Source organism: Gouania willdenowi, chromosome 5 (genome assembly GCF_900634775.1).
Source record: "Gouania willdenowi chromosome 5, fGouWil2.1, whole genome shotgun sequence".
NCBI classification, from domain to species: Eukaryota; Metazoa; Chordata; class Actinopteri; order Blenniiformes; family Gobiesocidae; genus Gouania; species Gouania willdenowi.
This window is the reverse complement of record NC_041048.1, coordinates 8,906,096-8,923,178: the sequence shown is the minus strand read 5'-3', so window position 1 is coordinate 8,923,178 and position 17,083 is coordinate 8,906,096. Positions and strand designations below refer to the sequence as shown.

General features: G+C 35.2%; 1 protein-coding gene across 2 annotated transcripts; it reads left to right on the top strand.

The window, feature by feature from the left end:
* Nucleotides 1-8,245: 8,245 nt before the first annotated feature.
* Nucleotides 8,246-14,773, top strand: slc25a55a (solute carrier family 25 member 55a). Of its 2 annotated transcripts, XM_028447407.1 has the most exons (10): nt 8,246-8,390; nt 9,570-9,672; nt 9,865-9,990; nt 10,622-10,677; nt 11,739-11,829; nt 11,919-12,037; nt 12,690-12,885; nt 12,983-13,137; nt 13,599-13,674; nt 13,762-14,773. In XM_028447407.1, exons 2-10 carry the CDS (start codon nt 9,653-9,655, stop codon nt 13,919-13,921), a joined length of 999 nt encoding a protein of 332 aa, XP_028303208.1. In that variant the 5' UTR covers nt 8,246-8,390; nt 9,570-9,652; the 3' UTR covers nt 13,922-14,773. The 2 variants fall into 2 exon arrangements, with proteins under 2 accessions (XP_028303208.1, XP_028303209.1); XM_028447408.1 differs by lacking the exons at nt 8,246-8,390; nt 9,570-9,672 and having other exon boundaries at nt 9,905-9,990; nt 11,036-11,829.
* Nucleotides 14,774-17,083: the final 2,310 nt, after the last annotated feature.

The window sequence follows — 17,083 nt, the reverse complement described above, 5'->3', positions numbered from 1 at the left end:
CAGAGAGACATGATTGGTTAAAAAAAAGTTTTTTTTTATTTTTTTTTATTGGTTGAAGTTATTACAGATTTACAGCTGCTACAGATGATGGATTTTCTTTGTTCCTTTTTCAGAGCACATAAGATCTTAATTTCTGTCAGAAAAAAATTTCAACCAAAAACTTAAAAAGTGTATCTGAAAAAAATCGCCTACCCTAGCTTTAAATGTTGTATTTGAGTGGAAAAAATACTTTGGCTACTGTATGTTCCAAATGGCATACTCCGTAGTATGCAATACAAACTTAATAGTATATACTGTCTACTAAATACTATTAGTATGATTTGGATGATGACCGTTCCCACTGATGTATACTTTCACGTTTCCCAAGTAGCATTTGGAACCTACAACAAAAACCAGAAACTCAGACTAAATTTTATACTGATTCGCCACCTTTAAAAATTCTGTAAACATTTTAAGTGAGAAATTGACCAAATACAATATCAACATGTGGTCATTTGATTCATGAAAGTCACAAATACACATTTCTTTCAGAAGTTGGGTGTTTTTCGGTGATTCGACATGATGCTACAGACTTCCGGTTAACTTCAAAACAAGAGCCCTATTTACAAAAGCGTTAAAAAAAAAAAAATGGAAGACAAGAAGAGATGCTTTTATTTTGGAAAGAGGATGTTTGATTTTAAGCTTGAAGCTGGTCCCAGGGCGATTTTATGTCCTGCTCGCAATGCATCATGGAGTGGTTGAGTATGAATAGTGTACCCACCGCACACTTCAAAAATGTCCCGATATAGTATACATCCGCATATTTCTCGTGTACTCAATCCTTCCATGCTATCTAATGTGAACGCACTACATACTCATTTTGATGTCAGACTTAGTATGAGTAGTACGTTAGTATGACATTTTGAACACAGCCTCGTTTTTTTAAGAGATCCGTGCCGTATCGTTAAACTCTGAATAATTCTACTTAGAGATTGTTGAGTTCCTCGTTCCTCCATTGATTTCCAAACACTCCTGCAGTCTGCTCCCCACACACAAGATGGCGGTACTTAGTCACTCCTCCCCACAGGCCATGAGGCGTTTACGTATATATGATGTCTATGGGTTGATCAAGGAAGTAAAGCCTGTTATTTTATCGGTTAATTGTATCGGCGAAATGGCCGATACTTAAAGTGTAAGTACACCCCCAGGTTTTTGCTGACCTGCCACAAGGGGGAAATAAATTAAAAAAAATGCCTTTATTATGGGCTTTGCTCATAGAGTAGTTAAGACACGCCCAGTCACAGCAGCCCCTCCCCCACAGCATGGAGCTGTCACTCACTAAAAATGTTAAATTTAAATACTTTGACTAAAATGTATAGAGTGGGACTGGGATCAATAAACTACATTACTTTATACCTTATCATATATTTATTCAAAAGAAAAAAGTGGTTTTAGGGTATACTTACACTTTAATTTCAAAGCAGTGTCTGTTGATATCAATAATATGCCGATAATATCGTGCATCACTGGTTTCAGCTGTTTCTTTGTCTTTTTTGTTAACATCTATGTTTCTGCTTCATTGATAAAGAATAAAAATAATTATGAAATAAATGTATCTCTATCATCAATATTTACCTCCTCATGTGACCGTGACTCACGGGAGTGTGAGCATGATGTTTAAAGCACAGAAAAGTCCATTTAGCTTAACATGGGCCCTTTAAATAATCCTCTGCCCTTGACTTCACCACTTCCTGTGTTTATGCCAAAACAAACATGACACCAGGAGGCTCCACAATGTCACCCTATCTTTACCTCATTGGTGGTTATGGAAAGCGCTTGATTTTAACTGGATTATCAATGACGGTCTTTGTTTAACCTAGAAGATTTAGAGCAGAGTGAACAAGGGAATCACCGTAGATTCAAAGTGTGAGTTTAGTAGTGACTGTGACTCATTGTCTCGTGCTTATGATTTGACTCCATTCTTTAAAGGAAATTTTGGACAGCTGGAGCTTATAAATAGCACAGCAGCAGAGGGTGGTGAGATCTTAAATCCATCATGTGGGTCTGAGTGTTTATCTCATCTTTACCTAAATGACATCTGCCCGTTACTGTTGTAACAGTTTTAATCTTTAACATTTACCGTTGAAAGGAACACATTTTTACTCATCAGTGAGCTCTGCAATTTTAGAAAGGGAAAAGACAGGAACACGACTTTAACCCTAGAACACTTTCGCTAAATTTAGTAACACTATCACTATTTTTTACAATAAATAATAATGATGACTTCAATAAACAATAAACCCAATATTTTATACCCAAAAAAAGTAATTATAATCAAAATATATCAAAATGTGACAAAGTAAAGTTGTGTTCTTTTATTTTCAACCATGCCATGCCTAGCAAAAAGTAGAAAAAAAAAACTACCATGGGTGAACTCCAAAAGTATTAACCAAAATTACTGAAAAATTTAGGAACGTGAGAACAAAACTAATCAGGAAAAAAAAAAAAAAAAATTTAAACTGGAAACAGTATTTGCTCTATGCATTTCTGGGGCATTTGAGGCTTCTCTGATGAATTAAAGTCTATTTGACACATTAACAGCTGCAGGAGAGAGGAAGAAAAAACTTTAAAAATGACATTTTTCGATTGGTTAAAATAATCACCTGACTAAAATATTTTTATCACCATATCAATTTCCTTGGAAATCACCACTTTTTAATATTTATTTACAACTAATTGAATAAATAAAGATAGCATGGAAATGTTAGGCTCACTTTTACTTTATTTTTTGATGCTGTCAATGCATACAGGTTAGTATTAATAATAATGGGGCACGATCACAAAATCCCCCGAACGTGAGCCTGTAGGAAAAAGTGGGCTTTGGTGTATAGGGAGACATCCACACGTTCTAAAACAGTGCTTCTCAAACTCTTTTGGCTCCAGTACCCTCTTTATTTTGTTCTGAATCCGACTACAACGTTTGGTTTAGAAAACTATTCAAAAACAACTGTAGAGCATAATGATAGAGTGAAAACACACATTTTAAAGAATCTCATTTTGTAAATAAGTGGAAAGAAACAGTATTTACTGCAGTGGTTCCCAACCTTTTTTATATCTTGATCCCATTTTTGATTGAATTTCTGGCGACCCCAAAGACATATTTTTTTCTTCTAAAGATAATTTTTGATTGAGTTTGAGCTCAGATATATATATATATATATATATATATATATATATATATATATATATATATATATATATATATATACTGCATTTTAGTTGAACTAGATTTATATTTCACAAAGTGAAAGTATAGAAATACAGTTGTTTAAGATGATAAAAATCTATTTACATTTTTCAGAAATTTCAGGCGACCCCATTTAAACTCCATGTGACCCCACAATGTTGAAAAACTCTGATTAAGTGGATCCTGAATAGATTGATGACTATAGTTTTTTATCATTTCCGGTCATCTCACGTCTCATGGTGGGACCAAGACTGACACTTTATTTGTTCATTCTCTCTCTCTCTCTCTCTCTCTCTCTCTCTCTCTCTCTCGCTCTCTCTCTCTCTCTCTCTCTCTCTCACACACCCCTAATGACGACAAGGTATTAATAACTATTTAAATTGATTTAAGACACTATAAACTATCTAAGATGGCACCCTTGGCAAATTAATGTGATATTAATATAACTAAGATTATCACTCCTTGTCTATCCCCTACATGTTAGAAGGACAAAATATTCTTCACGTGACTCATGTGTGGTGCAATCCCAGGATGAGGTGTAGAAAAAGAACAAAGTTTACTCAATACAAACATGGCGTCCTGCAGTCTCAAAGTTTAAATAAGGTCTAAATTAAATGGGCTCAAAAACGTTCGTGTAAATCTTTATTACAAAATGTTTTCATAGAAGGAAGGACCCAGAATGGAACATCTAATTATGTCTGTGTGTGAGCGTACGTACTGTAAGTGGATAAAAGGAGGATTTTTATTGCTTCTGGATTCCGTGTTTGATGAGGGCGTCCTCACGTGTTGCAGCTCCATTATTTATGCTTCCTCTCACATGGGGAACTGTCTGAGTAAAGATGGCATTGAGTGGAATTCACCCCTGTCAGCATTGTCGGGGTGACCAACTATGTGGTGCGCATACCGATGTCGCCTCTGGTCATCAGACTTTTGTTTGTGTTGTGTTTGTTCACCTAGAAACTTTGTGAGTAACGTTTTTCTTTTTATGGCGCATTGGAATGGAACGAGAAACATGTTGGCCATTGCTTCATTTGCACTGTCGTAGGTACTGTTCTTGCAATGAAATGGAAACTGAAATGTTATGTTATGCACTAAGACAAGGCTAATTTATTTTTCATAGCGCATTGCAAACGTAATTAAACATAGTCCAACATAAAACATTTAAATGTTTAAAAATCAATAAAAACACTCAAATCAACAGTAGAGGCATTTAAAATAAGCAGTAAAAAACATTAAATCAACAATAATGAGCAAAAATCTCCCTCTCAGTCATATGTAGTTAGTGGAGAAAGAAGAAACAAATTAGATTTTTTTCTGTCACATTTAATTCAAAGCCATCTTGTATTTAGATTATATTTTAATCATAAGTAAAGACCTGGTAAAAGCTGTAACCACGAATAATAGCTAAAACCCAACAGCAGCTGATAAAAAGTATGTCTAAAATAAAGTAAACTCTCTGTATCATTGTAAAGGCTACTTCCAACTTTATACAAATAACAAAACAAGATTTCATTTTTTTTTTAAATAATAATAAAATCCTCAATATAAAATGAAGACTCAACCAAGAGATATCTGTGAATCCTGTTTACTGGCAACTACTCAAAACAGATATATATATATATATATATATATATACTGTATGATCTCTGAAGCTAAGCAGGTCTGGGACTGGTTAGTAGGTGGATGGGAGACCACTGAGAATTCCAGGTGACACCAGTGGTGTCTGTCACTGTGTCCTTGGGCAAGGCACTTCACCCACATTGCCTCGTATGAATGTAGTGTAGTAGCTGTGGCTACAATAATAGTTGAAAGAATGAGTGAAAGAATAATCCCTTAATTCTGTAAAGCGTCTTTGAGTGTCCAAACAAGTCCTATATTATTATTATATTTATATATAAATAGATATTACATAATATCTATATTCATACATTCCTGGCTTTAGACGTCATAGCTGTTGGATAAAGCAGGGGTTCCCAACTTGTGGATCAGAATTTTAGTTTGGGTCATAGACGTGTTTTCAGTACTTTAACGCATTTTGTACTGAAGCAGTTACTGTCAATTTGTTAAATTTTCTTTGGAGCAAAAGTTTTTACAGAATGAATTACTTAGTTTTGGGGTTCTGGATGAAAAACTGAAATTGAACGCTGTAGTTTTTATTGTGATAAAATCTAAAAAATTGACAGCTTTTAATTGAAAATGTATCTTTCACATCTGGATCGGGAGTGGTTCATTCATCTTAAACTCAGTATGTTTAATTGCCTTTTTTTTACAGATGGCTATAATGGATCAAACTATTAATCCAGGCTTAAAGGCGAGATATTTGTGCCATTGTCTAACAATGAGCCACTAAACCCTGCAGCACAGAGTTCATTCTGTTTGGTTTCACATTTAAAAGATAAAATAAAATGCTTGCGACGACTGTGACATTTAAGTTCAACTGTGGGCCTTTTACATCAAAGTGATTAAAGAGTTACTTACACAACAATGTGAAAGGAATACCAAACTGTCTGCGTCATTGGCCCGAAGCCTGTATGTTACGTCATTTATACAGCTGAGTCTATACCATACCACAAAATGTATGTCCACACTGCTGTAACAAGTCTGCTTTTGTCTTTGATTTTTCAATATTATTACCATAGTTTTTCAGATTGTTCCTGCACTTGTTTGGCATTACCTGACAAAAGGTAGTAATTGCAGATGGTCATGCATCAGGCGTTAATAACGAACAGTCCGTTTTTTTTTAAGACTGTCCACCTTTTGCTGGAATTATTACGCGGCAATCAAGGAAGCATCAAAGCAATCAGCAGACACCTCTGAAGAAGACTGGCAGTTGACAGTCGAAACATGTCAGGACATCAAAGTAAATTTCCTGAAGAAATGATGACTGAATAAATGAAACCTCAACATATCATAATGTCCACCTTTTGGTACAACTTAATGCTGGACGCTCATTTGTTCTCCCTATTAATAATAATAATTCTCCCTAATTGTATGCAATGACAAAATAAATGATTCTTAATCAAAATATATGAGCGAAAAATTAATAAACAGGTTTTAATTCCTATTAACTGGGTTGTGAATCTACCTGAAAGTAGTTAATGTTTAATTTAACTGTTGGTTTAAATATTAATTTGTGAAGAAAATAACTATTTCATATTAAATACAGTACTAAGACAAATAGATTTATATTTGGGGACAAATATTTTCAGCCAAGGAGGTTATATAAATCACTTAAAAATACTGTGCCAGAGAGACACTGACTGTAACTCTACTAAACTATCACTGAAATATTTAAGATTTAAAGACTGTCTTTGTTGTAATTTAATCTTGTTTTTAACACAAAGTGTTCTCCCAACCCTTTTCTCTTAGACACGTATTATGTTCTGAAAAATGTCCTTCTTTTTGGTGTTATTGAAGTGGCCACCACCCGAAACTGGATGCATGTTCGGGAATGTTCGAGAATTCTAAAGCAGTGAAGTTAGCCAACACTTTACATGACGTGGGTAAGACATTGGAATTCTTTACAGCATTTGCACGCTTGATTTCCCAAATTAGAGGATCTGATTCTAGGTTGGCCTAGTAATAACAATAACCTAGCATTAGCATTCATCTAGTAATAGCATTAACATTAACTGCTCTATTTATTCTATTCTAGTTTCCAATGTTGTCAATGTTTAATTTTTATTCACGTACCCCCATGGCTATTTGCTTACCCCTGGGGGTACCCGTACCCCACTTTGGGAACCTAGGCTCTAGATTATACAGTAGCACGATGCAGTAGCTGTCCTAGATTTTTTTTTTTTTTTTTTTTTTGTTAAATCTGTGGAATTAAGGGTGAAATTAAATAGATCACAGATCTGTTCAAACCTGACTTTTCTGCTTTGATTAGTTGGAGCAGAATGAGATATTTGTTCTTGACAGGTTTCCAGTTTATCCCAAGGCTTCACAAAAAATGACAGTGCAGCAGTTTATATAACAGGGTAAAAAGAGGACGGAGACATGTCTGTACATGCTATTAACTATTCAAAGGAAAATGCTAAACTGGTTTACGAACAATGAATCATTACAAACTGGGAAGATGACGGCTCTGGACATAAAATTACATTTTGGGTTGTTTGCTAAAAAAGCAAATATTTAGAAGAAATTAAAAAAATAAATAAATAAAAAACCTCTTACTTTGTGTTATTGTATTTGGTACATTTTAAACAAGTAGTTATTCCAAAATAAGATTTTCTTAAATTAGTAAATACAAAGACATGGAAAGAATACATTTGAAGTTGAACAGAGAAAAATTAAGTTTTTTTCGTCCTTTATTTTTTTTTTTAAAGTGCCCTTAAATTACGTAAAACATCAAATGTGATCAGTCATAGTCCTCGTTAAGCAAGTGGAGGAAATTTCTAAATTCTACATCGTGTGATGCACTGGTGCAATGCTTCTGCACAAATTTGTTCATTCTTGTCTGTGTAAATATAATTTTAATGAAAGAAAAGAAAGCATTGTGTGACCCTGAACAGAATAATCAGGTTTAGAGGGATGGGTGTGAACTGTTTTACAGAGAACTCTCATTAAATAGTTTGGGTGATTATGAAACCACAATGAATGGATTAGAACAGAAAGATCTAGAAATATCTAACAGGATTACGTCATTGTCATGCAATGAAGTCTGTGTGTGTCGTGCCAATAATGTCAAAACCAACAAAAACGAGGTTAAGACCGTCAAAACTTTAAATGATTTGTTCGGGAAGTGAGTTTAAAGCTTTTTGCAGCATTTAGAGTTTTTAAAAACCAGACGGACATTTGGAGTTTGGTGGATTTACTTCCTTTGTATTGTGTTCGAGTCTGACGAAGAACAATGGCTTCTTTAAGCTGTGCCTCGCTGACAAAGGAACAAGTCAGTGATTGGTCGAACGGTTTGACTGACAGGTTGCTTGTCTAATCAAAACGGGTAATGGGGCACAACTGTCCAATGAGCTGCCGGCTACATGAAGCCTCTGATTGGTTGAAATGTAGGAGTGGGGTGGGCGCGTTCCCCTCGGGGGTATTGCCGGAGTGGAAATTTCCATTGACTCTGCTCGACATTATATTAACAGACACCGACACCGGAAGGATCATTACCGGTCGAAACAAGCCAGAAAGAGACACCGCAGGACGACTTCTGTTCTTGGTATGTACAACTAAACTTTTATATACTGTATTCTATAGCAACTTTATTCTGAGTAGTAGCCTTTCCATGTAAACCCAATTGTTCTTCAATGAATGACGAGGCGTATTGACTAAAGCCACCCTGTCGTGAACAATGCGCTGCTGCTGTGCAACCATTCAGCAAAACATTTTTAAATTTTGTTACAAATTATTTAATTTTTTTTTCTTTCTTTCTTTTTTGCTATACCTAATTACAAAGTCGTAGTTTTATTTTAATTGAATGTACTGACAAGACTAAGTGTAATTAAACACTCTTGATTGTATTAAATATGTATTTCCTTGGGCTACATAAATGCAATTTGGTAAAGATAAAAAAAGATTTTAAAAAGGAAAAGAGAAAAATCCATTATCGAAACGGTTCAGGTTGCATACCGACACTAGTCAAAAGTCACCGGCAGCCAATGGCTGTCTTTCCGTGAAAAGGCGGTGATGTTAACACGCCCACTGGTTGATCCTCAGATAGAGAGAGTAACTAACTAAGCTACTATATCATCCCCGTGTCACGCTAACCTACTCATCAAAGCCTCTGTGGTTGCTAGGATTACTTTAGTGTACTCAAATGTCAGTCTAATTGGTCACATTAAAGTGTCTGGATTGTCCTGCTTTAAAAAAAAAAAAAAAAAAAAATCGCATTGTTCACTTTCTTTTAGGTACATTCTCTTTTTGGTTTTGGCAGTGGCTATCCGTACGCAGCGCCCCTCATTGGCAGTTTAGGTCACGTGACAGACTATCCATAAACCTATCTCTCTCTCTCTCTTTCTCTCTCTCTCTCTCTCTCTCTCTATATATATATATATATATATATTTTAGATTGTCTTCAATGTTGTGTCATTATATACTGTATGACCTTTAAATAGAATAGAACTATATTCATCCACCAGGGGGGAAATTCACATGTCACAGTAAGAACAGAATAAATACCAACATAGGATAATAGTGCGATAGTTGTATATGACCCACATAAATGAGAAAAAAAATATATAAAAAAACACACATAACAAATGTGCAAATGACAAATAAAGGAAGATGGTTTGGGGGCGGGGGGGTATCAGAATGGTGACAGTTACTGAGTTAAACAGTGGACACCTTACAACTTCCTCTGAGTAACACTTGGCTTTCTTTTTTTTTTCTTATTTTGCAGATTTTTGTTTTAAGATCGTTGAAGAAAACTTGGTTCCACTCCACTTCCTATTTTCATACATATTTCATCGCCACCTGATCAACATGTCTCAGCAGCAGATCAGGTGAGTTTCTGGCTCTAGTTTACTTTGACTGGCTTTGTGTGTAACCTAGGAAGATAAACTAATGCAAACATTAACCATATGGTTCAGATAATGCTATACCATAATCCCCATAAGTGTTGCTTTATCAACTGGCACACAGACACCATATGTTCCAAAGCTAAGATGTTAACAATATCCTTTATTTCTCCTCAGCCTCCCAGCCAAGCTTATTAATGGCGGTATCGCCGGCATCGTCGGGGTCACATGTGTGTTCCCCATTGACTTGGCAAAGACCAGGTTGCAGAATCAGAGACATGGACAGCAGGTCTACAAAAACATGTAAGTAATGTGTTATTTATGCTGACGTGTTGGACATGGCAACAATTTTTGGACTATTGCCAAGAATTATAAAACCCAACTGAGCCCATGTTTAATCCAGGGGACTTTAGAGGTGATCTCTCACTGATGCCGGCACAACAATTATGTTTTTCAACCTTGGGGACGGGATCCCAAGTGGGGCCACTTGGAATTAAAATGGGGTTGTCTGAAATGTCTAGTAATTAGTAAAAAAATAAAATTAAAATGAGATTTTTACATTTTTTTTTGAATTGTTTTTCTTTTTCATATTAATAAAACGCACAAAATATATATCAAACAACTATTTTCTATGCTTAACTTTCTAAAATATAAAATTAGTTCAATAAAAATGCAGTTGGAAAAAAAAACAAATCTGACCTGGATACTCGGTATTTGTAACACAGTATACCAAACATGATCAAAAACTAATTCTAGAAAGAAAGAAAAAATGTCTGGAGTCGCTGGACATTTGTGATATCAAAATGGGGTCACAACCAGAAAAAGGTTGGGAACCACTGTGTTCATGCGTTAGCACTGAATGGGTTTTTCTCCGTTAGCGTAGTTTACTAGTTCTATTGGTCTCTCCTTAAACTTCAACCTTGTTTCTCTGTAGGCTGGACTGCCTTGTGAAGACTGTTCGATCTGAGGGATACTTTGGAATGTACAGAGGTAAGAGCTCCACATGTCTGAATAATGAGAAGCCTTAGGTTGCACAGATGGAAATGATGCTTAGTCGAGGGTAAGCCCCTATTTAAGAAATGGAATATTAATGATCTGCACATTCATACATCAATATGATTTCAGATGTAGTTTATTTATTTTTCAAGTGCATGATGAGTTTGGTTTGCTTGTAAACTGATATTAAGTTATCAGGACTGATCTTATTCATGACTTGGTATAGGTATGAAAACGATGTGCATATGTAACGATTAATTCAAAGGTGAATGAAATAGAATGGAGATCTGTTTTTAGTGTGGATCTCTGCTTGTGAGGAATGTTGTTTGCATCTGTGTTTTTCATATTACAGACGTGGGTCCCCTGGGCTATTGAAGGCTAGCCGATAAGGCGCAGCCACGCTGGAGGCAAATCATTAAATGGTTCTTACAATATTGCTTCATTTAAAACTCTAGGCTCAAGTTTTCATTTTGCTATTTGTTTGTCTTTGTATTTTGACTTCTTTGTCAGTAATTTCTCTGGTATCAGTCCGTCTGTCTGTCCTCTGACTGTCAAACTGTCGTTTCCAAGGCTATGGACTGTGGCCTTTCAGGCTTTGCATTTGCAAAGCAAACTGTTGTGCATAATTATTTTTGATTAGAGATAATTTGTCTACAGTCTGCACACACAGTGAATAGCTGGTCATTTTACTAATACTGTACATCATGTCTCGTCTCTAACTGACTCACTTGTTTGGCACAAAGATTAACTTTCTCGTCTCCACAAAACGTGGTCTTTCATTTCACACGCTCCTGTTGAACTTCTTAGATTTCCTGTGTTTATCATTGTTTGGATGTTTATCATGTCTCTTCTGGTCTTTTTGTGTTTTCTCATTTTCTTCTGAATTCCATGTTTTGTAATCTATTTTTAAAAGAATCTCAGATTACATTGAATCTGTGTACTATTGTATTATACACTTATGTTCTAATGGTAGAGGAGGAAAATGTTTTTTTTTTTTTTGTGCTCGCACACCTTTGTGTGTACAATGTGTGCTAACTGTGTGCGTTTCTTCTCAGGTGCTGCTGTAAATTTGACCTTGGTTACCCCAGAGAAGGCCATCAAGCTGGCAGCAAACGACTTCTTTCGACAACACCTTAGCAAAGATGGGTCAGTATGATTATACCTGTAGGCTTTAGTTGAGGAAATGACTGGTATGTTATGAGTTGACTCATTTTTGTGTGTATGTGTGTCAACAGAAAGCGGCTGACTGTGATGAAGGAGATGTTGGCGGGCTGTGGTGCTGGTATGTGTCAGGTCGTTGTGACCACGCCCATGGAAATGCTGAAAATCCAGCTCCAGGATGCTGGCAGACTAGGTAAGAGTCCATGTCATGATGGTGTTAGAGGACATGTGCATTTCAAGTCAAATATTTGAATTAGAATTTTATTTCAGCAGTCTTCAGAAAAAGAAATACACTCATTTGTCTAACTTATCAGCTGATAGGATGTAGGTTGAAGCAAAAGCTTATACACAACAACCCCATTATTAAGAAAACAAAACAAGGCTCTCTATATAATATCACAAAAAAATGTAAGAAACTAATATTAATATTTTTACATTACACATTCAATATATGTTCTCTACAAAATGTTTTATATATACAGTTTATACATGTACATCAAACATATGCACATGTCCATGTACATAATATTAATATTCACTACACAAATTTCATCAATTGAATTTTAAAGACAAAATATAGTGTGGTGGTAATTTAATTTGTAATATACTATCCAAATATATACCTTAAATTATGTTTAAGTATATACACATAATAAATAGTATTGCTGTCTGAGTTATGCTTAGCAACATAAACCAGTTTAAAAAAGCTTTTTAAATTATATATCATTAGTGCTTCTTTAGGCAGTTCTGTAATGTAACCCCTGCCATTTTTACACTCATCCTTTTTCAGTGTGTGTATATATATATATATATATATTTATTTTTTATTTTCTTCCCCATTTAAGCCACCCAGCAACAAAAGCCGGTCGTCATGTGTCCTCCAAAGCTGGTGACCAGTAGCGCTGTGCTAATTCGCTCCTTTAACTCTGGACCTGTGGTTTCTGCCCCACGAGCTGTCTCTGCCACTCAGATCGCTAAAGACCTGCTCCACACTCAGGGCATCCAAGGCCTCTACAAAGGCCTCGGGGCAACACTCATAAGGTAGCGTATATGAACCCCTGTTACCCTGGAGAACTCATCTGCTGGAGTAGAATTGGCTCTAAACTTGCTTTTGTTTTTGTTTTTTTTTTCCTCATAGGGATGTTCCCTTCTCAGTGGTTTACTTTCCATTGTTTGCCAATCTGAATAAACTGGGGAAGCCAAGCCCCAACGAGTCGTCTCCATTCTACTGGGCCTTCCTGTCGGGCTGTGCTGCAGGATCTACTGCTGCAGTTGCTGTTAATCCATGTGACGGTACGTCTCCTAGACAAGATCATCAGTGATGCATGGTCTTGTAAATCAGGGTTTTTCAAATAGGGGAGGGGTGACGCAATGGCACTACAGGGGGTACTTGAGAGAGTGGAAAGCATTACAAATATGGGGTTTTATGTTTGTTTTAAAAATGATAATTATAATAATGATTGATTGGAACATAAACTTAAGATACAAGAGTCAGTCTTTGTCCCACACCAGGCGAAAGATGATCAGAAATGGTTAAAAATAAATAAATCTATTCAGGAGGCACTATTCCACTTATTTACAAAGTTAGTTTTTTTATAATATTCTGAGCACAATGTTATTGGACAAAGGGGTTATTTGGGTTCAGAAGTAAGAGAAAGGGGGTACTTGAGCTAAAGTTTGAGAACCACTGTTGTACATGATTAGCATAGCTTATATTTCTGCTAGCTTCTTTAAAACTGTCTCTGTCATTGCAGTGGTGAAGACTAGACTCCAGTCCCTACAGAAAGGAGCCGGCGAGGAGTCATACAACGGAGTTCTGGATTGTGTAAGGTAAGCCTGGGCCATTCTCTCACATTCCTTCCCTGCCCCTCCCCCCCCACACACTGTTTGACCCACTGCATTCCTGTGTCTCCATAGTAAAATCATGAGAAAGGAGGGGCCCTCTGCATTCCTGAAAGGAGCCGGCTGCCGAGCCCTGGTCATCGCTCCGCTCTTCGGCATCGCACAAGTCATGTATTTTGTCGGCATCGGGGAATACATTGTGGATAATTCCCCCCTCAGCCTCCTGTTGGCATAAAATCACATCTGCACAGGACCTTACCAAACATCTGGCAGCTACCTCCCCTACCGTCAGTTTACAGCACAAAAAATACTTGTGTATCATACTCTGCAAGACCTGAGATTTCATCACGTGTGTGGTCGGATGGTTGTGTTGCACTTCACACTTTGACTTATTTCACTTGGCGGTGGTCATTGTTTGCACTTAAAGCTGTTGGCTTTACTGAGTTTGGGACTCAGAGCTGCAGTATTAATAGGTTCTGTTTCCCTCTGTGAGGGAGGAGCCTCACTCCATCAAAGAGATTGACTGTTACTTTTCTACCATACTTTCTTTTCATAACCATTTTTTTATTTTAAATTGTAGATTTCAGTAACACATAATCATGGGCTTGTTTATTTCTATGTTACATTTGGAACTAAAGTTGGGTGATATGAGGGGCCAAGTAACATAAATCATTACAAGCTGTATATAAAATATATATTTCAAATGTTAAAATGCACATTTCTCCTCATTCTCAGTAATACCAGAATGGAACTGAACACACAAACCTATTTATGTTCTTGTATGCAAGTGACTGTCATGACTAAACTGAATCTTTCCATCATTCGTAACACTTGAAGATGCATTTATGCACATCATATAATTACATACCTGTTTGTCCACATATTGTCAACTGTGATATTTAATTATGCATACCTACAATTCTGAATTATTTTTATTTTCATGGATTACATGTTAACAATGCAGTCATTTATACTGTGATATAAAGCAAATGTTAACTACTGTGAACAGAACTGCTGTTACCATTGTAGACTGATGTTTATTTTTGTATATACCATTTACACCATATAAAGATTTGTAATGCAAGTACTTTTTGTTGTTATTATTACTGTTTCAGTTTGACTATCACAATAATCAAGGTTTGTATCAATTCCAATTCCATCTATTATCTATGTTCAATTACAACTCGATTATAAATATGGTAACTGGCATTTTTTCCAATTACCATTTTATTTTTTCATAAAATGATTTAAATTTTAACTTTAGTAATTGAAATTTATCACAGTTACTGAGCCTGAAATAAATGACCCTATAAAACTTAACTTTTTCTTGTACGGTAATAATAGTTAAATTTTTATGTGTTAAATCAGCTGTAAAACACACTAAAAAATATTATCTAACATCAAATTTGTTTTTCATCTCCTTCCTAAAATATTGATATTAATATTTTTTAGCCTGAAAAAAAGCCAGCTTTTTTGGCTGTGTGCTTAATGTCAATGAACACAAGATTGTACAACTTACAAAAAAGCATTGATGTAAACAGCATTATGTTAAGCCAATTAGGATTTACCAAACATTTATTTTGAGGCAAAGTCCTTGTGTAGAGCAAGATTCAAACCAGGAAGCACTTGATTGTTCACAGGAAGGTAGAAGGAGGCTCTGAACAGAAAGTCAAAGCTGTCCACAGAAGTGTCAGGGAACATTTTTTTATGAATCTTAATGATTCAATTACAATCACAAAAAAAAAAAAACGCCTTAAAATGAAGATTAGGCAATAGAAAGGCAGAAAAATATCAAACGCCTCAAAACAAAGGTAAGATATACTAACGGGCAATAAAATTCCAAACACCTCAAAACGGAAGTAAAGCTAAAGCACGGCATAGAAAGGGGCGAAAAAATTTCCAACACCTCATAAGGGAGGTAAGGCATTTTTTTTAAAAAAATTCCAAAAACAAAAATTGAGTTGGGACCATTATTAGACCCTAAAAACTACTGCAAATATAATGCACATACTTAAACTGGGCTAAAAAGGCTATAAGGCACAAAAAATGACAAAAAACAAAAATCACCCAAAATAAAAAGTAAGGCTATGGCAAGGCATTTTTTTCAAAAAAAATTCCTAAAAAAAAAATTGAGTTAGGACCATCATTAGACCCTAAAAACTACTGCAAATATAATGCACATACTTAAACTGGGCTAAAAAGGCTATAAGGCACAAAAAATGACAAAAAACAAAAATCACCCAAAATAAAAAGTAAGGCTGTAGCAAGGCATTTTTTTCAAAAAAATTCCCAAAAAAAAAAAATTGAGTTAGGATCATCATTAGACCCTAAAAACTACTGCAAATATAATGCATGTACTTAAACTGGGCTAAAAAGGCTATAAGGCACAAAAAATGACGAAAAACAAAAATCACCCAAAATAAAAAGTAAGGCTATAGCAAGGCATTTTTTTCAAAAAAATTCCCAAAAAAAAAAATTGAGTTAGGATCATCATTAGACCCTAAAAACTACTGCAAATATAATGCATGTACTTAAACTGGGCTAAAAAGGCTATAAGGCACAAAAAATGACAAAAAACAAAAATCACCCAAAATAAAAAGTAAGGCTATGGCAAGGCATTTTTTTCAAAAAAAATTCCTAAAAAAAAAAATTGAGTTAGGACCATCATTAGACCCTAAAAACTACTGCAAATATAATGCACATACTTAAACTGGGCTAAAAAGGCTATAAGGCACAAAAAATGACAAAAAACAAAAATCACCCAAAATAAAAAGTAAGGCTATAGCAAGGCATTTTTTTCAAAAAAAAATTCCAAAAAAAAAAATTGAGTTAGGACCATCATTAGACCCTAAAATCTACTGCAAATATAATGCACATACTTAAACTGGACTAAAAAGGCTATAAGTCACAAAAAATTACGAAAAACAAAAATCACCCAAAATAAAAAGTAAGGCTATAGCAAGGCATTTTTTTCAAAAAAAATTCCTAAAAAAAAAATTGAGTTAGGACCATTATTAGACCCTAAAAACTACTGCAAATATAATGCACATACTTAAACTGGGCTAAAAAGGCTATAAGGCACAAAAAATGACAAAAAACAAAAATCACCCAAATCAAAAAGTAAGGCTATAGCAAGGCATTTTTTTCAAAAAAATTCCAAAAAAAAAAATTGAGTTAGGACCATCATTAGACCCTAAAAACCACTGCAAATATAATGCACATACTTAAACTGGGCTAAAAATGCTATAAGTCACAAAAAATTACAAAAAACAAAAATCACCCAAAATAAAAAGTAAGGCTATAGCAAGGCATTTTTTTCAAAAAAAATTCCAAAAAAAAAATTGAGTTAGGACCATCATTTGACCCTAAAAACTACTGCAAATATAATGCACATACT